Source organism: Syngnathus leptorhynchus, chromosome 6 (genome assembly GCF_054491065.1).
Source record: "Syngnathus leptorhynchus isolate UIUO chromosome 6, UIUO_Slep, whole genome shotgun sequence".
Lineage (NCBI taxonomy): Eukaryota > Metazoa > Chordata > Actinopteri > Syngnathiformes > Syngnathidae > Syngnathus > Syngnathus leptorhynchus.
In genome coordinates, this window is record NC_141200.1 from 10,696,619 (window position 1) to 10,720,776 (window position 24,158).

Below are 24,158 nucleotides of genomic sequence, written 5' to 3' on the forward strand. Positions count from 1 at the left end.
GGGTTCTTCAAGCCACATTCCCTTCTACCACCTTACCACCTGACACCCCACACCCTGACAGTCAGACGTCAGCCGGCCCCTTTCTTCTCCTGCTCTTGCTGATGTTCCCACAACAGTCATGACTTAAAAAAGCAAATACCTCCTTTTTGGCCTTCAACATGATAATTCATGAATGGGAGGGGATAGGCTGCTGATCACTGGGAAGGCCACATTCAGAAAAAAAATGCTCCTCCCTTGCTCTTGATTTCTCTTCATTTCGCCAACTGGTTCTCAGGCGCAAGCTCACATCTGGAAGTCCTTAAGAAAGCAATGACTTGCAAGGGCTCCAATAACAATTCTGAAAACTTCCTTCTTGCCTCTCGTTCTACTTGGTTCTGTCTTCTTCTTTTGTATTCATTGCTCATGCATTCAGATCCACAAACATTTCATCTTTAACTGTTTATTTCTTCTTGTCTACAGGGAGTGCATTAGAGGAACTTGTTTGGGATGTGCTAGGATCGTATTCATTACTCATGCATGCGCGGGGTTGTACACATGTCGACCCTGAACTTGTTTAGTCTGCCTTTTATCAGCATTCAAATGGCTCCACAACACAGTTTGAACTCATTGTGCAGCACCATTGTAGTAAAGAATCCATTTGACATTCAGTTCTCCCCAAACGCATAAACAAGTTCTTTCTGTCTTAGCATTTCCTGAGCACTGTGGGGCATTTTGCGATGGAAATAGCTTCACTAATGGACAGTAGAAAGGGGAATCATTGATCTTTGTGATCGTACAACCATCTAGTAAACTCCTTATTGGCTGTTAGGTGTAAACAGTCTTCTGTTTGCATATTTTGTACTGTAGCCTACAGTTGATAGTATCACCATGTCCATGTCATGAGTTTTCATCAGCAAAAAGAATACCATAAATGTTAGATCCCACTACAGCTGGAGCAAAAATCAATACGTTCACTTACTGTCTTGATTTATACATGTGTTTACTATTTTAATTGTGAGCTCATATTTATTTTAGAGCCACAAGTACGAATTGAATTATAAATACTGTCAGTACTGTTGCAAAACACAATGAGTACGGCTGGTTAGGTTTAGCTTTAGCTAGCTTTCATCAGCGTCACGTCATTCAGAAACAGGCATGATTACGCATATGTTTGCATTACAAATCTAATCAACTAGCATATTTATGACAATAAACAATATTGTATATGTTGTTCCTGCAAAGGCAAGAAAGACACCTGAAATCTTTTTTGCAGGTTTAGGCTTCTACACTTGCCTTTTTTAGTCCTCTGTACACAACAGACTAGTCGTATATCACGCTGCATTTGAAAGGTGATTTCAACTGGCAACTGCAGCACAGTGTCACATGCTGCACTGCACCCCGCCATGAGCCAGTTCTCCACCTGTGGGAGGCTCAGATGTGTGTGTAGGTTTTGTCTCACTGTTTTTGAGGCAGAACCTAACTGAAGGGGAGTACTGTATTAATAGCATGCGACATTGACCCAGATAAATAAACTTTGATTTGGTTCAGTAATAACAAAAAATATTTCTACTTCACATTTTTAAACATAGTCAAAAGGCATGGATTTGGGAGCACAGGATAGTTTTGTGTATGTTGCGCTATTCTCCAAAGTATGTATTTAGCCCAGAAGGCGGCGTGGGAACCGTGTGGAGAAACAGGCAGGGAGAACATCCCAGCACTGTGGTTGTTGCACAGATGGGGAAACCAGCACTCTGAAAATACACTGCCCTACTCTGCACATCTGGAATAGGGATCATATGCAGTTTTGGAAAACTTGTCATGGCTTTTATATCATGGTGACATAAATGTTGTATGATGCATGCGTGTCCAACGTGTTTCAAATTTGACATAACAACAATCCAGTTTTTGGCTTGAACGCACAAGTTGCGAGTCATGTAGCTTTAAGTGAATAATAAGAGGTTGATCATCCTAAATTACAGAAGTTTATGAGTCTGTGTATGCACAGACTCTCGTGTTGGATATGTTTCTAAGTAACATAGCCACCAGCAGACTGATGGCGCATGTCATTGTTAGCTCTGGCCTCCAGTCTGGGCCCAGCTGTAACAACACACACTCATTGGATTGCTCTTTTGCACATGTCTTATATTGTGCTCATATGTGGGTCTTTGTGTGGCTTCAGACTATTCTTGGAAGACAGAGAAGGCCTTCACAGATAGAACACCACACTATGGCAGAACCGATGACAATAACGTGGATTCAGTTCACTTAGTTCATCACGAGAGTAGTTATTTTATCTCTCAAAGTCATTCTATTTCTTCTCTGCTCATTCCATTGTGATGTTTTGCTCCGATCTCGAGGAAATGTCGGTCTTCATTTGGATGACGTTACGCTCCTTTCAGACGCGTTTCAGCGAAATGAGTCATGGTTCGCAACATAGTTTACAGTAAATCACTAACAGGGCGGAAGAATAAAGCTGACACTGACAGATACAGAAAAGCAATGGACTCAAATAGAGGAACAGAAATAGTGGGAACAGTCTCAAAAGCGTCCTTAGATATACATCTTGATTAAGCCCTTCATGACAAATTCTTGGATGACAGTGAAGTGAGTTTTATTCCGTGCAGCCCACATTGGTTTTGGGCTTCCTTTTTCTTGTTTAAATTGGAAACTGCGCAGCAAGGGTGCATTACCACAGCATCCTGGCTACGGCTTGTGAGGCAATCTGTCCAGCCCTGTGGAATGAATTTTCTGCCTGGCTAGATAATAGGGAAACAGGGTTAACTTAGAAGCAGGCGGTTGGAGGGTGACTGGGAGACTGCAATGCTTCATGCACCTGTGTTGTCATCTGGAGTGCCCATAATAACTGCAAACGAGACTCGGTCACAGGAAACCATTAAGTGTCAGAGGTTAGCGGTTGTGGCGTTCACAGTGGGCAAAAGGTTTTGCAGTGCTTAAAAGAAAATGCTGCATCCTTTCTATGATTTCACACATTTAGCCTGTGGCAACATTTATAAAATTTCACAATGCTGGGTAGAGCAGCTGCAGCATGTCAAATATTCTAAATTGCATTTTGAACATGACGTTCTTGAAGACACAATATTACCATCTGTGTTACACCACAGTATAACAAAACGTGCACTTGTCATCCACTTCTTTTTGGAGGGCATGTGTAGTACTATCTCTGCAAAGTTCAGGCCAAATCAGTAATCACAGTATCACAAAAAATGTCCAATGAGTACTTCTTTGGATCATAATAACCTTAGTTGGCACATCTTGACACATTATGTCTTAATTGCATGCATCAATAAATATAGCTGACAATGTTGTGTTGTTGTATTGTAAAGTTCTGCTGATTTTTCAATGGGGCCTTTTTTGGCTCCACTGCAAGCATGAATTAATAAAGTCAAGTCAGGTCAAATCTGTAATATACCAAAGAGTTAGGTATTCACTTAAAAGTCTGGGCACAATGTGTAAGGGACCAATCCAGTGAGAGAAATAGGCAGAAATTGTACCTGTCATCCAGTCATAAATGTTAACATAGAACCTGTCATTGCGTCGGAGTGACAGGAACACCCAGTCATTTTCCTCAATGATGACTTCATCTGCATTGAGGGGTGTGGTTCATCGGTCTACTTCCATTTAGTGTTGTTTTTTTACGGCAACAATAACCACATCCACTTTTTTAAACATCCAGTTCAAATTTAAAAAAAAGTAGCAATGCAGTATTCTCATCAGTCATCATCGTTTCATTGGCCTTAGCCTGCAAGCTTCTCTGGATCTGCAAACCGGAAGTCAGTTACAGTCAATGCAGAACCCGTTAACTATATAAACAGATCATTTGATCGGACGAAAGGGAAGTGGAGAGGTTGGGTGGGGGGTGGCACAGAGTTTATAGTTTAAGTGGAAACACATTTGCCTGACCCAGAATTGGATGTAATAACCCCTTACTGTGCTCTCTCGTGAAATCTGTTGGAGTCATACTGGCTTTGCTATAAGAAGCTGCGGCGACAGGATGCATTTGAAGGAGGGATGCAGTAGTGACTCCATATTATTCTATCCAGGTTGGATTCATGCATCTTTGAGTGTGCTGTGGTCATTCGCATGAGTTGCATCCAATACTAATAAAGGGCCCACATTTCTGGACTTTCATCAGCCAAGTGGGAGAAGTGATTTCTTTACCAATTACCTTTTTTTTCCTTTTAAAGATCTTTGCAATAGAGAGCTTTTGTGGTGCTGTCGGTCAGAGACTTCTTTGTTCAGTGGAACCAGAGAGTTAGTGTGCTAAGGCCGAACAACTCAGATGTGTTGCACTGCTAAAGTAAACACACTCCTCTGTAGCAGCACTGTTCCACACATGGCCCACTCCTTTTCCCATTACATAAACTAACATTCATTAGCATATTCTCATATACACACAGGGGTAAGCATACGCTGACAATGATATCATTCGATTGTATTATTTGGTTTTCAGATATGAGCGAAATGTCTTTTTTTGGAATATTAAAATAGACGCATTAGACAAGATATGTTAAAGGAAACCATGGAAGTGTTCAAAGTAGAGTAAACAAAATGTTTCGCTGTGGAAAGCAAATTTAGAAATGGCTGTTGTAAAGTTCAAACATATACATATATATATATATATATATATATATATATATATATATATATATATATATATATATATATATATATATATATATATATATATATATATATATATTTATTCTAGGGAAGTAGAGCTGGTTATAGATGATCTATTTGGTATACCTGCTGAGTAATGTGTGGAATAATTGCAAGTTGTAGTAATAGCTTGTTTACATGAAGATTAAAGGCCATTTCCTCAGTATCTGAAAATGCTTGCAAATTGATTTTCCACAAGGAGATTTGGGAAAGAGATTCTGGAAAACACAAACAAGGAATCAGATGAGTCACTCACTTGTTGTTAAATATGACAATAGGCAAAGTGTAGGGAAGCTAAGGTACATTTGTATGTACGTGCTTGTATGTGTGTATTTCAGTCATCATTGCCTTTGGTATTTCTAGTGTGTGATTTTTTTTCTTGCAGCTTCAGTATTATTTTTCTTTATTATGAATGTGGTCTGTTTATCTTTGTGACAAGGTCCAAATAATGGTCCAAGATAAAATACCAAAATAAAAATGTCCATCTTGAGTTTAATGAAATGTGCCATGATTGTTTATGTTAAACAGCTTTTATGGTACTATATTATAGTATAATTTACAATTTGGTATTTCCAGTGGCATACACTGTTGTTGTTCATAATCATTATTCTAAGTCGTATTTATATTGCCTCGTGTCCTAATGCATAGATCCAGTTTTAAAACGGTAAACACATTTTGACCACAGCTCAAGGACTTAGAGCTGGATCATCTTGTACAATTTCTCATGCTAGATAAGGCTCAAGGGGACATATAAGGACATTGCAGCTCTTATTTTTCTAAACATTTTCCCCCACAGCATTCCAACCTTGTAATGCAACCTTGTGTGATCAAACAGATGCAATGTCACTTAAGGAGTTTGCCGTGCCACGATGAGATCTTGATGAAAATATTTCTTTATTTACAATATTGTTGTCTCTTACTGCTCACCCATTACAATTTCAATCACATACACAGTGAAATCTATTCATTTTGAAAACACAAGTATCTGTAACAGCATGGCTAAGTGGTTTGTTTGTACCGTACCATATCTTGTAAAGTTGTTTTGAATGATATCAAAGTGCATATCGTATCGTGACCTATGTATCGAGGTATGTATGGTATCGCCAGGTTCACAAAGGTACCTGGCCCTACCCTTAATGCAATTGTTCTGCTTTTGCACCTGGCCATCGCCAGGTTCCCAAATCAGTTTCCCATAATTGTGTTCATGTACCATACTGCAAACCAGTAACACTTCATGGAAACGTCACCTGTTGGGCCCAAGTCACAGTGTAATTAAAAGAGCCACAGCATCGCACACAACACAATTAGACCAAAACCATGTACGGTACAGTAAAACGTTCATGAATTTCATTGTGGTTAGTGGAGGGAAGCAGCACATTTCAAGCACCTGCATGTGGAGACCATATGTGGCCACAGAAAAACAGACGTGACAGCCTCAGCCAAAACCCCACGTCATTTTGCTGATGTGCTCTGCTCTGCACATCCACCTCTTGTGGTCACCATTCTGAAACCAAAATAAACACTTATAAACACACAATTACCAAATGATGATTGTATTTTAGAGAAAGTTAGCAACACACATGTTAAGATGGGTGGTGGAACTAATAATTACAGTATAATGTGATTTTCGGGGTGAATTTTTTTTAAGTGAATTGAACTTCATTGTCTGGTGTTTATGTGCTCCGCACAACTGCTTTTATCATTTTCCATTGAAAACATAAAAGCTTATAGTCCTCTTCTCTCCTGTGTTACTGTCATGTGTGACCACAAATTTGAAATGGTGTGTTGTAGTCAGCTCTTTGTGTTATTATTGAGTATTTTCAGATGTAGGTGGCCACATTTAATATCTCTCTGGCAAAATCTACACATTGAAATGAGATGGGTGGAAGGAGATGCTTGAAATACTGTAGTGCAGTACTGGCGGTTCAGTATGTCCTGGAATTTTACACAGTTGAAAGGATGCCTTGTTTGTGGGTGTCCAAAGAAAGAGTCATTTTTCTTTTTGGCTTTCTTGTCAGACAGATAAATTCATTGTGAAGATGGACTTTTTTTTCATGGCCATCTTCAAATTCAAATTTTTGCCTCTGAACTTTCCTATCCCGTCTGAGTGAGATGACATACAAGTAAGCTACATTTAGCAAAGCTTACATCTGACCAAGCGCCACAAAAGGAAATGATATATCCAGAACTCTTTAGGGAAGCAATATTTAAAGCAACAGCCCACAAACAAATTTTACCGACTATGCAACCGTTGTGTTTTTTTGGGTCATGCGTGCATAATCAATGAAGACTAGCAATTTTCAAAGCAAAAGGAAAGATGCGGTTCCATACAAACAGAAATTTAATTACCCTGCCATACTTAGAGAATGCACAATTTCATAGTCTATGAAAAACATCTTCAATGGATTTTTCACCAAAACAGTATCTACTGTATGTATGTAATTGTTTTAACTGTTGTGGAAACACTTTACATGGGAATAATCTGTTCATTATTTACCAGATTTTTCTGTAATGTTCTTTACATAATATTTTGCATCTTGCATCACAAATACTCTCCATTACACACTGACATCAGTTAGGAAAAGCGGAATCAAATTCATTTAAACATCATTTCCTAGGTTTGATAGGAAGCACCTTTTCATCTCTTCTTGACCTGATGACATAATCCAATAAATACAGAAAAGTTAAGAGATTTGACTTTCGGAACAGGGTCCAAGTCACTGGCTGCAGTGGTGTCTATCGTTATCTCGGATGGCTTTGTGCTGGTAGTGTGTCCGACAGAAAAGTGCAGAGGAAGTAAGTGAGACAACAGTTAGCTAAAGCCGCCCCTCAATGCTTGTACAGCCTTTTCCACTCCCAAGATAGTGGTCAGCAGTATGTTAATATGAGCCAAAAGGGTGGTATCTATTAAACTTGAAAAATGTTTCCACCTAGTTGCTTCTAGAAGTATGTGTAATCTTTATTATTGAGCATGCGTGTTTATAATATTCCAGGTGTTGGACATGAGGTGACGTGTACATTCCACGTAGTGACACCTGTTCACTGTAAATGACTGGCCGTGATCTGCTGTTAATGAGGTGTTGTATCAGGACTAGCTTTGTATTGACTCGTTTAGAAGGTGTGAAGAACGTACAAGCTTTACAACTTTCTGCTATTACGCAGCCCTAACAACAAGTCCATGCTTTGTTCACCATGAGTCGTCAACTTTTGGGAAGTTCCCCATTGATTTAATCACAGCTTTCAGACATCCAAGTTAGTATATGTATGTGTTGGCGGGGTAAAGAGGGCAGATGTGTCAGGAGTGTACTGTGGTCAGAAGGGAGGGGAGAGGTCACTCTGGAGGCCATAAATACTAACACCCACCCAATGTGTTAACAAAGACCCCAGACAAGCTGGATGTGTGCTATTCACTGGTTTCATACAAACATTATTCGTTTGATCTGCTTTCAATTGAAATCTTTGCTACCATATAGTAGTGTGCAAACTGGATCCATTGTGCTGATGTGTAGGGCCAACAGAGAGAGCAAGACCAGCCCATACTTGAAAACTTGAGCAGGTATCTTCCTTGTATCTCTATGTAGTTGTGATAACATTGAAGCTGTCCTGATGTCTGAATGGACTTAGATAGCACTGCGGGTATCCCCTAAACAATACAATGAGATAGAGACACACTAGCAGGCAAAGGCATTTACCTCATCATTATACTATCACCATTTTAACAGGCCTTTTTCCAGGATGTAGGTGGACAAGCTCTGTTCCTCAGCCTCAATAGTGTCTGTTGTTAGTGACAAAGAGAATTGGGGAAACCACTATTCCTGATTATCACAATGCCTGAATTGAAAGTTTGCATCCCCGCTCCCTTGCTGAAAGGAACTGACAATAATAGAGACTGTTTCTCTTGTCTTGACCTTGTGAAAACATCCCTCAACACCATCACTCTGCTCCCTGTCCGCCCTCCTCCTGTTATTTCCTTCTACAATGTGCTGCTGTTTTTTTATAGTTCACAACCTATCTTGAAATGTCATCATTTCCCGCTGAGGGAACACTAGGGCAAAGTTTATTTAACCATGTGCACTGTCTACACAATACCAAAGGATAAATTAACAATCAATTGATAACCCAGATTAAGATGCTTCGCTTCCCCCTGGATCGTAAATCATCCGTTGTCTCTTCCTGAAGGCCATAGCAGATACCGATGTTGCTCCTTTTAGAAGCAGATACTGTATTATCTACTCTAGCAGTCAATTAGTACCTATAAGTGGTTATCATGTGACGTAACAAACAGGCAGCCAAGAATCCCAAATAGGCAGAGTAAAGTTGTGAACCTGCCTTGAGGTTCTTGGCTTGAGTAGATTTCTGCTCTTGAAGCCTATAATTACACCAACTGGTGATGGGAGCTACAAAGAGAGGTCAGCGGTTTGCTGGCTAGTGCAACTAGGTCATGTCTATTCATGCACAGGCATGTGCATTTCCACCATTTTTGTGTTGATGATGTTTGGGAAATTGTTCTTTCAGTCTTACTATCAAATCAATCGCAGGAGTCTTTTTTTCCAAGCTGTTGTTCCCATTCTTCTGTTTTCTCTCGAGTTGATCTCGGCACGAATCCTACTAGACTCTGCCAGGCCTCCAGTGGCCAAGGCTCAGCCATAGACTTCCGGCACAGGGCTACTGCTGCCTGGAAGGCTCTTACACAGCTGGGGAAGGCATCATTATCCACAAGCACAGCCCGTTTTTAGATATACACTGTAATCTCTGGGTGCTTGTTGTCAGGACAGCTGCAGGGGCTATTGGAGCAATGACGGAGAACTTTAACAGGTAAGGCTGCTCATGATCGCCCTGTGCTTTTTCTGGAAATCGCTAGACTGTAATGTAAAGGTTAAAGGGGCAAATGTTACCCAAGAGTATGGAAGCTACAAAATCTGATAACTTGGAATGCAATTGAATGACATTTCCAATGAAGCATCCCCTAGAGTTACATTGCTTCAGCTTGGAAAGTTGTCAGAGCCAGAATAAAAACAAGTAAATACATAAATAAATAATACAAATAAATAATGAACAAATTCTGCCCCACTGTGTAGGGTATGGTGATGACTACAACACATGCTCAGCCATCATCATCACGCCTAGACAGGAGGCAACAGTGGGAGAAGAATGAAAACACACTTGTCACTCAATGTGTTGTTTGTACAGGGACCATGTGACCGTGTGCAAGAATAGTCCTTCTCCCCGATCTGCTACGCGTACACACAAAAACGCAGCACTCCTTTAAAGGGCATCTTCTGGGTTGCGTGCCTTCTCTGGGTAGGGTAGAGCTTTGTGTGTTCAAGTCAAGTCACTAGCCTTCTTTTACGAACAATGCCTATGGTGGTTAGTGCAGTCATGTTTGCAGTACAGTTCAAAGATCTGTAAACTTTTTCATGCAAGCTGACAGTAAGTGATGTGTGGCCATGATCGATCAGCACTTCCCTCTCAAGCTTTAATTATTTCTCCACAGGGTGGGCTTGACAATACACAATGCGGCCTCTCTACAATGTGTATGTCCGTGTGCCAGGGCATGCATTTCTTTGTTTTTGAAAGAGCTTTACTCTCAGCAATTATTTAACCACCGTGGCTTTGGCGAGCACTGTGGGAAATACTGGTCCAAGCAAATTGACTGGGTCTTTCCCCATATTCAGGAAGAAATGCATTAACACAAAAATATACAGAGTTCTCCTATTTTGAAGGGCAAATGGATTGGCATTTGGGGCAATTCTTGAAGAGGTAAACAATTCTGACTTTGTCGTTAAAATAAACATGAAAAGCGAGCGAAAACACACATATGTTGCGGTGAAGGTGAGATTTTGGGTCATCTTCCCTCCTTGACTGTTGCCAAGATACTTTTCCCTATGACTAACTATTGATTCATAATTGCTATAGCTACCGCATTGTAAACATGCATTTAGGCAGTCAGTACTTTCAGCAAGCAGAGTACATCCGACGGAATGTTTTTGAGAGCCATCTCCTACATGCCAAGTCAGCACGGAAGGCCATCAGGGTCCTCAAGATACATTTTTGCTGGCGGGTACGTCTCTCCTTTGTGCCTTTGTTTTTTCAGTGCTGTCTTCCTTCTCTTTCATTGTGCTTCACAAGCAAGTCCAGACATTCTCATTTCCACAGGAAGCTCAATGAAGATACAGTGATCATTTTACTAGTCTGGCTCCAGCCAAAGACTTAAATGTTTCTGCAACCGCTAATAGCCCATTTGTGTGTCTGTATTATTCATAGTACAAATGATGGATAAACAAAACAAGTTAACCAGGAGTTTTTTTCCTTAGATGTTGAATGACGCATCAATTAAAGGACAGCTTTCCCTCTATCCATTTAATTTGTTTCTTCTCATATCCATTTCGATGTCACGGGGAACCTGGGGCCTACTGCCTGGAAGGGGGGTTGATACATGGACAGACTCACAGTCAATAACGGGGCTGACAGACACTTTCCGACACCACTGCAACTTTGCTGTGCTCTTTTAGTACGGGCGCTCTGTGAGGCAATTGGGCTTTGTTAACATTTGAGTGCATGTGAAGAGTATAAGTAATCAACCCATGCCCCCATTCTCTCAGTATAGGCTCCCATAAATGTTTTTTGCTGTGCTCAATGGAACCCTTTTAGGGGCAACATGGGACAAATCTGCTTAGAGCACAGTCCTTTTTAGCAGGCTCCTTTTGTTGTTTGGAAACACCCCCCTTCTGGTTGTGTGTGTGTGTTGTATGCATAGGGTATGTGAGAGGGTCAGGGGGTGAGCTCTAAAGCAACCCCCCTGGGTGTCAGATGGGTGTTGCAGTCTGTTGAATGAGGGGCAGTACACTTATTACATACATACTACACCTCCTATACACAAGCATGTCACTCACTGGCTACTCTCTCCCTGACAAACACACACACTGATGAGAGTTGTGCATTGCTGTCATCGGCCACACTGACACGTCCGCATGATTTGTGCATTGCACGACACCTTAGTGACCAGTGCATAAGTAGGGTACCCTTTTGTGCCTGAGTATGGGTGGTCTGTTTATTTATAACCACTTTTGTGGCTTTTTACACATTTCACCAGTGGCATTGATTTCCAATTGTCCAGGATACCCTGCCCACCCTCTCCAGCTAACCAATGTTATGACTTATGTGCTTCCCCTTATATTCGATGCTTTCTTTATTTCACAGTGCACAATGAGTTTGTTAACAATGGCATTGGGATGGTAAGTTTGGTCACATTTGTTATAGCAGCCCAAAAAATAAACACCACTTTTTTACTAGGTACAATTCTGGAGTAAAAGTGATTCCAAATATTATTTTGAGAGAGCAGCAGGCAAAAAAAGAAAATAGGTATTTTTAAATGGTGAGTCAGAATCCTTACACAGGACTCTTTGGCGCCCACTAACCCCAGTAGTAGTTTCTTTTCCTCATTTGACTCAGTGGGTTCTGCGTCATGATTTTGCTCTCTACAGTGCCCAACATGGAATGTTAATCAGCAGAAAGCTGCTTTACATTTGTAACAACCATTTTGGAACTTTGAAACATCAAAATCTAAAGGTCTCTGCATCAAAATTGCTCATTGCTTTTTGGGAACTACTAGCTGAAGTCCTGAGTTGGCTATAGCTGACTGTAAGGTTGAAAGGATTGATTTTTGTGAACTGGTTTGCCCGAGTACAGAAATAAACAGCATGAACTGCACCTGTCTTACCACTGCTGAATTTCAAGAAACCGAGAACAAGAAATGGATAAAAATAGAATCTGATGCAATAAGGGTGCCGTGTTTATGTGTTGATGATCAGGCTGAGAAAGAGTGGATCACTGACAGAATGGGAACAATTTGTTCAAACTCAATTTCACAAACAAATTATGCTCTTTGTGCCTACCCCACAGTCTATAAAGAGATGAATAAAACTTGTTCTTGAAATATTGCATAAAATAAAATCTAATAAAATCTTGTGGCCAGAAAGGTTTATTCTTTACATCTTAAAAAAAAAAGACACACTTACAGTAATTACATTTTCTTGTCAATTATTTTCTATTTTAATGACATTTTTATTTGTCAAGCTCAGCTCTTGGCAGCATTGTGGATGATGACATCATTTAACCATTAAAAGTGGATTATGAGAGTGGGTTTGAATTTGAATATGCATGCGCTTTTGCAACTGCAGTGTGGTTATAATAGCCACCATCCGTTGTCACAAGAGGAAACCAACCTTTATAATGATAGTGTATTTTTATCCACATTTCTCAGACAATAAACGAGCGAAACCTATAAAACCCTTTGACCCAATGATGGTGCTATGCTGTTTCTTGGTGCTACATATGAAGTGGCATCACACATGGAAACAGGGAGTCTTGAATAAGACCAGATAGCCACAGGCACCACAGTTGGCCTGGAATGTAAACTGTATAAAACATGATTAGAGAGAAAAAAGAAGGGGACAGAGAAGTCTGGAAGAAAGAAGTACAAAGTAGGAGCTTGAGGAAGGGATTTGGAAGTCATGTTTAGGATTAGGGTTAGGGTTGCTGAGAAGCTTATATGATATTTTTCAAGACTGTGGGAAAACCAAAGCCAGGCATGGCAAATCCAATCTCACCCTGCATGTGCGCATGCGCATGTCGTTTTTTGACTGAAATGTTGCATTTGGCCCAATTTACCCCCCTTTATCAAGGGGTATTTTCCTGCTTGGGTTGCCAATATACAGTGACACACTTGAAATGGTATGCACTGTGTAGTGTTTATTCACACCACTTTTTCAGACATCCTTGCTTATGCTTCTATAAATTCAGATTTCTGAGCCATACTTACACATATTCACAAGATGCATTTCTTTCACAATAACCAAATTTAGGAACCACTTATTTTTCAACTTGCTGTTAATTTATAGCATTCAGTGATCCACAATGTGAGTAGGTGTCCCAACATTTGGACAAGCCTCCTTCTTCACAGCTGATAAGGTTACTTGTGTTTTGAATTCCAGCTGGGCACAGCCTCTGACCCCTTGACCCATGTCACCAGAGGTGTCTGGGTACATTGTGCAAACCCTAAATCATCATTATCATCATTGTAAGACATTTGCATGGGTGCTTGTACATGACAAGAAGGAGCTTTAAGGCGCTTGGCATCCCAATTCAAATTGTAAGAGTAAAGTAATTCAATAGATGACTGCTTTTCTGTATCCAAAAAGAGGGCTTTGATTGTGTGGATGTGCTTACTTTTAAAACGGATGATTATTTTTAGCCCAAACACTAATAGACCACGTAGGCTCCCTAAATGCCCCTCTGTCCCATTTGAAGTCTGTTTAGATAAGGATCATAAGGACCCACCAGGCCAAGCAAACATTTTTTTTTTAACCCTACATGGTGAATCCTTCTATTTACAACCGCTGAAGCCAAACGAACAGCCTTACTTCACAGTTCCCACATGTAACCCACACATTGAACATACATGCATTTTACATTCCATTTGTTTACACTAGAAATGTGCCGCCAGTAAACGGTTTATGAGAGGACACACTGATAACACAGTGGGATGGATGTAACTGAAAGTGTGTAAAACAGGTGGGTGGAGCTTTCACTGATGGGAAAAGTCAAGTGTGTGTGTTTATGTGTGTATTTTTCATGCGAAGCACCAAGGATGTCAGGTGATGGTGGGTTCAAAGTAAATCAACTAACAGCCTTTGTAAACATTGTACCATTGAGTGACTTTCCATTCGCAAACATCATCCACCTTTCGCACAGGCCCAAGCTTAAAGCCTCCTTGTCCTAAATAACTGCTCCATTCGCGCTAGGGGAAGTGACTTTGAAGCCTCCTTTTCCTGGCTCTCTGATCCACCCTGTAGTGAATGAAGAGGCTGTTTGGGTTTGAAAGACAGTTGTGTGTTTGTATACAAACGGACAAAAATATGCACACAACATTCTTTGGACAAAGCTAACCTTATCTTTTTTTATGATTAAAATTCACACAGTCTTTGTACTAGACAAAACAAATTAGCACACACCAGTTGCCCCAAGGATGTACAGTACTTTCTTCAGAGCTGAGCTGAACATACATGAAATCAAATAGCCAAGGTCTGAATGAAAGAAAATAAAATCCACTTTGAAATGTTAGCTGTTAATTTGACAGAACTCCTCAACTTGTGTTGCTTTACACCATTTGGAGTTCAAAGTTTGTCTTGGAAAAACATTTGGCTGAATCAAAGAATGAAACTGGTTGTGTTTTGGCCGTAGTCTGTAAAGTTTGTTAGAGCTGTGAGTGACAGCTTGGCTGAAATACAATGTTTTTCGGAGATACGTAGTTCGATGGCTGGAGAATACCACAAACTTGTGGTCTGTTTGAGCTTTGATTTGTAGCCCTGATTCCCACATGGCATTTTGAGGTTGAACCTCAATAATTAAACAATAATAACCGCAGAAGATTTCCCCTGCATCACCAGTTTCACTGTGTTGTGTGCTATCGTTTTCTGTTTGTTGATACTCATAAAGAGAGCCAGCCTCTGCTTGAGTCGTAAACCCCTGTCAGGTCGAGATGACTCTGCTTTAGTGGTAAAACAAGGGTGGGACTGTGGAAACTTTTGAGAATGTGATGGGAGGCCCCCACGCTAGTACTTTATTTTAGTATCCAGGATAATCATTCTTGTCTTATACTATTACAATACAGTGTAAAAGGGAATAATCTCAATCAAAGAACTTTACATCCTTGAATATTCTTTGCATTTGCAAGATTAATTATTTCTTGTTGCATGCTCACGAACGTACTTATGCAGACATCCAAGATCACACTTTACTTCCACCCATACAAATGTAAGACGATCGCCAATAATTATGCTCATGTCTTAATGCTAAGTCATCTTGTTCAATAAATACAATACATTTAAACATAAATAAAGTGAAGTGGTTTTGGAGAGTATGCATTGCATCAGCAATAATCTAATTGTGTCTAATCAGTGTAGAACTGAAAGCACAGAGTTAAAAAAGCATTTTAGAAGGGTAAAAAAAAAACATTTCATTAACAAACAAGAAGTACAAACGTTCTCATTATTTGTAGTTTTGTGCACAAAAGTTTTTTGTATGGCCTTGACTGTAGTAAGAGCACTCTACGAGAGACAGGCTTTCCCTTTGTTTTGGAATGGGGAGTCAGCACATATACGTATTTGTTGGATTGTGCATGGAAAGTGCGAGAAAGAGGCACACACACACACACACACACACACACACACACACACACACACACACACACACACACACACACACACACACACACATACACACCTCATTCCAATAGTCAGCATTACTCCCACAGGATTAAAATCAGACTTTACACCATCTGCTGTTGCAGATCGGCAACATTTTGCTTTTTATCCATCCTTTGTGATTGGCTGTAAAGTCTAAATTTGCCAATCCTGTTAACGAGGTCATTGATTGGCTACACAAAATGAGATATAATGGCCGCAGTGTTTGCCAGGTTTGCATTTACCTGTGGTGGGCTGACAAATGAAGCTTGATCGCTGCTTATAGGCCACCTGTCAATAACTGTAACTGTTGTGTGAACAATATTTTGCTTTGCGGAGATACTGCCCTGCCTGTAACATGTCAAATGTCTGAAGAAAATAGTATTTTTGAAAAGAAGTAAAAGCCTGCTGAGGTGGGCAACAGCTGTCACTACAGTTAAACCTGATTCAGCAATTTTTCTACTGTTTTAAATCATTTCATAGGGAAAGCCGCCATTAGTATAATTTAATACAGAGACGTTTCAGGTTGGTAGTCCATACTCCACAAAGTCCATTTTAAAAAATATGTACTTCATAAGATTACATTGCGTATAGTCCCTTTGTTGGGGAGAGGATAAGAGCATCTTAAGTGTTTGATACGAGAATGTAATCCTCTAATAAGACGAAGCCTCATTTCAGCATATCCATATAGCCTAGTATTATAATTAATGTTGTCTTGTTCCACTTCCATGAATGCTGTGTATAAACTCTTGAGAACCAGTCCTTTCCCACCATCGGCTCACAGTACTAAATGTTCAAGGATTTGGAAGTATTACGATTTGATCTGTGTCTAAAGGTCATTGTTATGATTAAAAACATGTTTGAATTGAAAATTATATTGTCTTTTAAAAAGAAACTGCAAATCTTACGCATTCCTTTGTTTACTTTGTGCGGGTCTTAAAGTTAACAAAATGTTAGGAATGAGTGTGCTAAGATGCCGGTCGATTTGTTTTCCTTTAGTGCCTCAGTAAATACCAATAACAGTTGTTCTTTCGGGAAGATGCTAAGATTTGTTTGTTTTTCTCAAAACTGGATACCCATCATGAATTTCTTTTCTTCTTCTTTTGTTTGCGTAGGTGTTTTGTCACTGCCGGCCCATTTCAGTCCCTACACAGAGAATCATCAAACGTCTGTTGACAGCAGGGAGGATGCCTATGCCCAACTGGAGCTCAGAACGCTGGAACAGTCACTGCTTGCTACCTGTGTGGGCAGCATCTCGGAACTCAGTAAGTCATGTCTACTTAACACACTGATCCTCTAAGAAGCTAAACGTAGGTAGACCTGTTATTGCAAAAAGATACAAATGTGACCCGCTATTTTATGTGTCTTAAGTACTCAAAATTATGAAGGGCTGAACTCTAGAAAGCCAGGAAGTCTTTAAATCCGAAAGATAATACAATCACATGCAACTTTGTCTTCTTTCAGCGTACATTGCAATCCACTCACCATGTGTCGGATTTACTATTTTAGTGGAATGTATTTACTTGTCTATTGTGTATATTTATGTTATAGTGCATACATTTGCTGCTTATTGCATTACTTTTACTTGTGGTCTGCTAAAACTGATGCCATGTGACAATGAATGAAAGTGGACTCAAAGTTCTCTTCAAAGTGTCATCAGAAACTGGGTTGATGGAATGGTGGGGACAGATTGTGCACATACTTGGGAAAATTAATGTTTTGGTCTAGGTTAAAAAAATAGAAAGGTTGTTGTGAAAGGAAGAGAGCAATCGGGTCATAGAGATCAGCGTTGGTGCAAGTGCAGGTTAGGTTTCCCCACCCAAACAAGGTAACACTTTGCCAATTGTTCCTCAAGCACAAGGCCACGTTCATACACCATCATCGTTAGCTGGACATTAAGAAAGTGAACACACTTCTTTGCAACACACAGTCTTTCTCCCACTTTCTCAGTGGGCTCTTTGTGCCACACCGCTCTGAGCAGGGCTGGCATGCTTCACACCCTTTCGTGCCCACATACACAAACAGGCACACACACAGGCAATGTGTTCACTGATACTTGTGTACACAACCAACATGCATGGGGCTTGCCACTGTAATCGGAGCCTAAGGAGACCATCCAGACACAGGAGCATCTGTATTAGACTCCGCAGTCCTCTTGAATCTTTACAGTGGGTCCAGTCGGCCAGCCGTTAAAAAAGCACACTTAAACAAGACGGACTCTAGATGACAGGATTCCGGATTTGAACATCAATTCATAAATTAACTGAACTGCTTATGTTTGAATATTACGCCTAAAAAATAGGAACTATAGTTCTACTAGTGAATAGTACGCAGTTCTCAGTCTTAGCACATTTACACCAGTTGTGTTCCAACACGTATAATGAATTTAGAAAAAAAAATCACAGAAATCACTTTACAGGGTCTTTAAAGTAAAAGAAATTATCCGACCAAGTCCAGTATGCACTTTTTGTAATTGTGTCGGGGGTGCTTGATAGATTTTCTAAATCTACTGTTGAAGACTTTGTACTATTTTATCACCCAGTAACCCCACAGACGCCTAGAAAGAATCTGAAAAGTAATCTCAGAATGAAATACACCATTCTGTATGCATTTGACCTTTGACAGCTAGTTTAGGCCCCTGGGCACAAAACGGGCTGTAAAGCCACAGAAAGCTCTCCATCTTGGGTGCAATTTTGAGGAAACCTCCTGGGTCAAATGCTGTTTGTGGTTAACACAAAGGAGGCCCTTCAGCTTGAAGTGTGGACTGTTTAAGAAGGGCTAACCCTATCTAACCCAAACCCTTTAATGTGCCCATAACAACTCCCAAAACCCCCACCCTACTCATACTAATCCGGTTAGAAATTAGCCCCGTGGTAATCATACTAAATGAGCGCTACATTATACCAAGTTCAAATTGGCCTATTTCATTCACCCTTGTTCTCTTCCCCCCAGCAGCCCCTTCCTTTGATGGCTGATAGTCTAGCCACTGCTCTTTTCATCTGATATGCATGCAAAAGCTCTCCAGCATAACAGCATCTCAAACCTCTAAATTAAGACTTCTGCAGTTCTGGTCGCTTATATAAAGTTACACTCGAGTGGATAACTTGCTTTTTATTGCCGAGACTGCCAACTCTATGCACACTTCAAGTATGAGCTCATTAAAACACTGTTTACCATTTCAGTTGTTTTGAGCGATACTATTTCACGTTGATTTTGTCAGTGATCCAGAAGTAATTTACAGCAATTACAGTATAAAGGGAATGCAGTGGTTCTATACTATCATGTCGGAGTGGATAAACACTTTGTTGGGGCTGCTTATCTGTCACAGTATTGATAAAAGATAAATGACAATTAATCCTTGCCGCCTGGCTGTGCTTACCGCTAATGACGCCACTAAAGACAGATACCGCTAAAGGCAAAGTGTGGTGGGAGAGTAATAGGGGCAAGAATGTTAAATGTACGTAAGTGGTTAAGGGGAATTCCCGTTAGATTGGAAACCCACGAGGTTTACTCATATATCAAGTATCTGCTCCTGCCATGTCTGTCCGTATAGATGCTGAACAATGACACTGGAGAGAGTAAATGCAAATCTTCTCAATCACTATCATGTCATGTCAACATGCCAATTTGTCTTTTCCAGGTGACTTGGTATCTCGTGCAATGCATCACATGCAGCGTCTGAGCTCAGTGCGTCCGGGGCTCAGTCCAGCTCGCCATTCACGCCCACAGCAGTCTGTGTCCTGGTCGCCTGACGCTCTTCACACCATTTACTACTTCCTGCGCTGCCCGCAAATGGAGTCCATGGAGAATCCTAATTTAGATCCCCCGCGTATGGCACTAAGCAAAGAGAGGTGAAAGCTTTAGTTTGTTAACAAAGTTAGCTCGCAGATCAAATGTATTTCAGACTCTTTTTGTTAGATTAAGGGCCTCGAATTATGATGGGTTTATTTTGGCTCACAACATGAATTATTCTAAGCACAGATAACCTCTGCCAAAAGAAACGATATTCAAACACATGAAGTGTCATTTAGCTGAAGAATATTCTGTATCACTCCTTTATCAACACTTGTGTGAAGTTTACATTTTAACAAGTGTTCTGAGGGTGAATAACAGGTAAGAAAGAACATCCAGGTGTTAATGTTGATGTTATAGGTCATCTTATAGGTCAAATTAGGCCAAAAAACGTTTGAGGTGCTAATCGCACATGATTCTGTTTGATATAGCTGCGATAATGATTGTTGTTTGACTTAGCAGCAATATTGCATTAATCCTAAAATGTTATTTTTTGTGCTATTGTTTTGGAGTTCTAACTAGGAAAGTGTGTCTATATAATATCTCAATCAGTTAAAGTAACTGTACTACTTATAATTGAAAGTGCATCATAAAATTAATTACACATGTAGGCATCCAGTACAGCTGTGTGACACACACTAAAACCATCTCTCATGCGTAAACACTGCCAAACTGAGTCCTATTTTGACATTTGGGAGTGATGTATTTTACTAAGGATATGCCAAATATGGGATCATTCATGTTAAGTTTTGGTGTTTAAATCGGCTATCACGCTGCCCAGAAAACCAGCTGGCTCCCAGACGTGCAATACTGATGAGCAAAAGGCAACTCATTTCTTCATCAAGGAAAACAGTCACAAATAAACACTCTTGCTTTACTTCTCCTGGCATGTCCTAACAAGTTTTGATGATTTTTTAATGTTAGGCGATATGTCATTGCTAGATATCAGATACTAGTACACTCCGTCTATGGTGTTCTTCTAAGAATAATCATACATCAGATCAGTGTGTAAACTTGACCATTTTACAGCCCACGATGGGCCCTGCATGGAGAACTCATTGAAAGTTAGTTCAAACGTAGACTTTAGTGCACTTGGTCAGTACCGCCTGATGAGTCAAGTATCTGAATTTTTCCAACATAGCTGAGGAGATTTCGTAGCCGAATGTTAATTTATAGCCTACCAGGTTGTAGTGAAGAAGGCGCCAAGCCTCAGAGCTAATATTTCTGTGTAAACAAGTGGGTGAAAGTTAGTCTATCCTGCTGTTCTCAGTATGTAGCCTGAGCACATTGGGTCAGTCAAGCTAACCTTCAGGGCTATCTGGTTTCACTGTTAACAGGCATCCAGACTTTAATGTTGCAACGACTTTGGATGAAGCTGGGTTTTGCGTTTCAGTTTGTGGGGCACAACCTAGACCTGAGGTCAGATTTGAGTTGCAGAATACTAAAGGTTGAGGTAGAGATGATTACCGGTACAGGCTTCATGGTTTGGCTTTGCATCAGTCATCAATAAGGGACAACATTAGCAAACTCGGATGTCCTGTGGCCATCAGGAAGACAGACAGTTGTGCGCAAGTGTGCAAATGGCCAACAAGTGTTGAGAGGATTCCATTAAAAGTGGTTTGACGTTGATTCCGGGGTGCTCTGCTCTGCATCTTTTCCCCCGAAAACATGGCTTTCTTATCACTCTACACCAGCGACACTATAAGCAAAATGACCACCCACCCCAGTTTCTTAATATAGAAATACCACACCTGCCTCCGAGCCATTTCCCCAGCACTCAGACAATCCCTGCAGGCTCCCAACACCCCCTTCAGCCATCCATCTCTTACTTATCCCTACTCCTGCCACTTGTCTGGTCGTTAACATTACAGCCTGGACGAGCTTTAAATAGCTAAATGAAAGACATTTAAGCCACTAAATGCACCATTTGGGGAAAGTATATTATTCTCTCCTTTACTTAACAGAAATGGCCTTCAGCAACAGGTTGTCACGAAAGACATACCATCAGTGTTTTGAGAATTTTGACTGCATATAAACTCTTTACATTGCATATTATAAATAGACAATATAAACGAGAAAAGAAATCACTGAAACTATCCAATGGTAATAATGACGTTACTTTGGAATAGTTCTGTGCTTGCTATGGCATCTACACAGCAGTGACACATGATGTAATAAAGCTCCCATGCTTTTTATCTCCACCTTTATTCATTATATGCATTGGGACTCTTCGCGTCTCCCCTAAAGAATGTTGAAGTTGTTAAGCATAACATCCCAGCAGGGGTAATGTAGCCATGATAACATTGTTCAAACAATGATTACATTCTCTGTGACTGCTGAGCTGAACCAAAAGCAAATAAGAATGACCCTTCTTGTGATGACCATTGTTTAAATAGACACTAGAAGAGGAAAAGGGAATACAGAGCAGAAGGAACTGATAAAAGATAAGACATGGTCAGTACCTAACGCTATTAGAGCAAGAAGTGTGATGGACAACGGGGAGAGAAACAGGGCAGCGGTGATAAAGCAAATCAAATGGTTTGAATGGGCGCATTCCATAGGGCATGTCTAGTGTGTATTCTTCTACTTCTCTGTGATCAAAGCTATTTTCTTCAACTGCTGTCAGCTTTATATCCTTTTTGTCTGTCAGATCTATTCTTATCTATTCTTTGAGTTCTTCTTTTTGTTGCAGTTGATTCTATTTCCTTTAACCTTGGTGGTGACAGTCATGTGTTTGAATCAACTTTAAAACTGCATGATAAATGCATGACTATGCGTGTGTCTGTAAGGGAGGCAACACAAGCTGTAAAAGGCGTGTCAAGGTTCAGGAAAGAGCTGCCAGACACACATACGTCATGTTTGAAGACGCTTTATGAGTTTCTTTGAAATATGTCTGAATCATAATAAGTGAGCAAATCCTTCTCCAGCACTGTGTCTGATTCACACAGTCAACACATGATGAAAACCAGTTTGTCAGTATTATCATTGCGTCACACTTCAAAAGCACTGATAGGTAATTGTTAATCTGTTTTGCTTTACAGGCCGTTCCTATTGCTGCCACCTCTGATGGAGTGGATCAGAGTGGCCATCGTTCATGCTGAACATCGTAGGAGTCTGCTGGTGGACTCTGATGATGTCAGACAGACTGCCAGGTTGCTTCTTCCTGGACTGGACTGTGAACCCAGACAGCTTAAGTACGTGTCAACACACATACCCCGCACTCTGTGGAATGTCATATAATGTCACACAACAATATTGCTACCAATGTTGTACTTCCTGCTAATGCACTGCTTTTTAACATTGAAACAAATAAATCCAAAATAGTATCCTTACAATGAGCATGTCTGTTAAAATCTTACACAATGTTTCCTCAAGACAAACAAAAAACGTCTCACATCATTTTTGTCTTCTCGCCAGGCCCGAGTGCTGCTTCAGCTCCTTCAAGCGTTTAGATTCAAAGGCGGCCACAGACAAATTCCACCTCGACCTGGGCTTCCGGATGCTCAACTGCGGTCGCACGGATCTTATCGGCCAAGCCATTGAGCTGCTGGGGCCCGATGGAGTCAACAGCATGGATGACCAGGTTCTGAGCAGCCTTCTTTTCTTGTTCTTTTGAGAAATAGCAGCAACATATGTACAGAGATGTGCCAAGAGACGTTTGTCATCTGTTTGGTTCTTTTCTTGTCCCCTCTCTCTACCTCTCAGGGAATGACCCCTCTGATGTATGCCTGTGCCGCCGGAGATGAGGCCCTTGTTCAGATGCTGATTGATGCTGGCGCCAACCTTGATGTGGCGGTAAACAAAGTTCTTACTGAATTATTGAACCTTATGTAGTGTTTGGATGCAGAACACAACACGTTCAAACTGTTAAAACTCCACACAAAACTAAGAGCTGAGTAGAGGATAGCTCCCGGTTAATTGCAGGCCACATAAACAGTCAGTCACATTCAAATTATATCATCCAACCTCATTTTCAGTCTTTAATGATAATGATCATGTTTTTGGATTGTGGGGAGAAACTGGAACACACAGTCAAGCACGGGCAGAAGGGACTAAATCTTAACAGACAGACACAAGGCGAGATTTAGTGCTGTGCGGCAGACGCGCTAACCACACGCTCTACCATGCCATAGAAAACAAATCACATCGTTATAAAATAACAGCAGTGGCAACACTAACGCAGCACTTCATTTTTAATGACTTGGCATAGACAGCCAGAATGTTATGTGGTCCTTATAACTTGTCTTGTATTTTTATGATCTTTTTTTCTGTCTTATCTTAGTGTGTAACTCTTGATTTGACAGGTTCCACCGTGCTCCCCGAAGCACCCATCTGTGCATCCTGACAGCCGTCATTGGGCAGCGCTCACCTTTGCCGTGCTGCACGGGCACATCTCAGTAGTGCAGGTAAGAAACACTCACATTCTCATGGCTTGGTCGTCCTTAGTTTGATGGACATACATAA

General features: G+C 40.6%; 1 protein-coding gene across 1 annotated transcript in view; it reads left to right on the top strand.

Moving 5' to 3' along the window:
- The window catches only part of abtb2b (ankyrin repeat and BTB (POZ) domain containing 2b), a 31,556-nt gene that overhangs the window by 2,797 nt on the left and 4,601 nt on the right, over positions 1 to 24,158 (top strand). The window contains exons 2-7 of the mRNA XM_085914250.1: positions 17,018 to 17,167; positions 19,543 to 19,753; positions 22,736 to 22,888; positions 23,112 to 23,277; positions 23,400 to 23,489; positions 23,999 to 24,100. Of these exons, the coding sequence (XP_085770376.1) occupies positions 17,018 to 17,167; positions 19,543 to 19,753; positions 22,736 to 22,888; positions 23,112 to 23,277; positions 23,400 to 23,489; positions 23,999 to 24,100 (872 nt within the window). The remainder of the gene's footprint in view (positions 1 to 17,017; positions 17,168 to 19,542; positions 19,754 to 22,735; positions 22,889 to 23,111; positions 23,278 to 23,399; positions 23,490 to 23,998; positions 24,101 to 24,158) is intronic.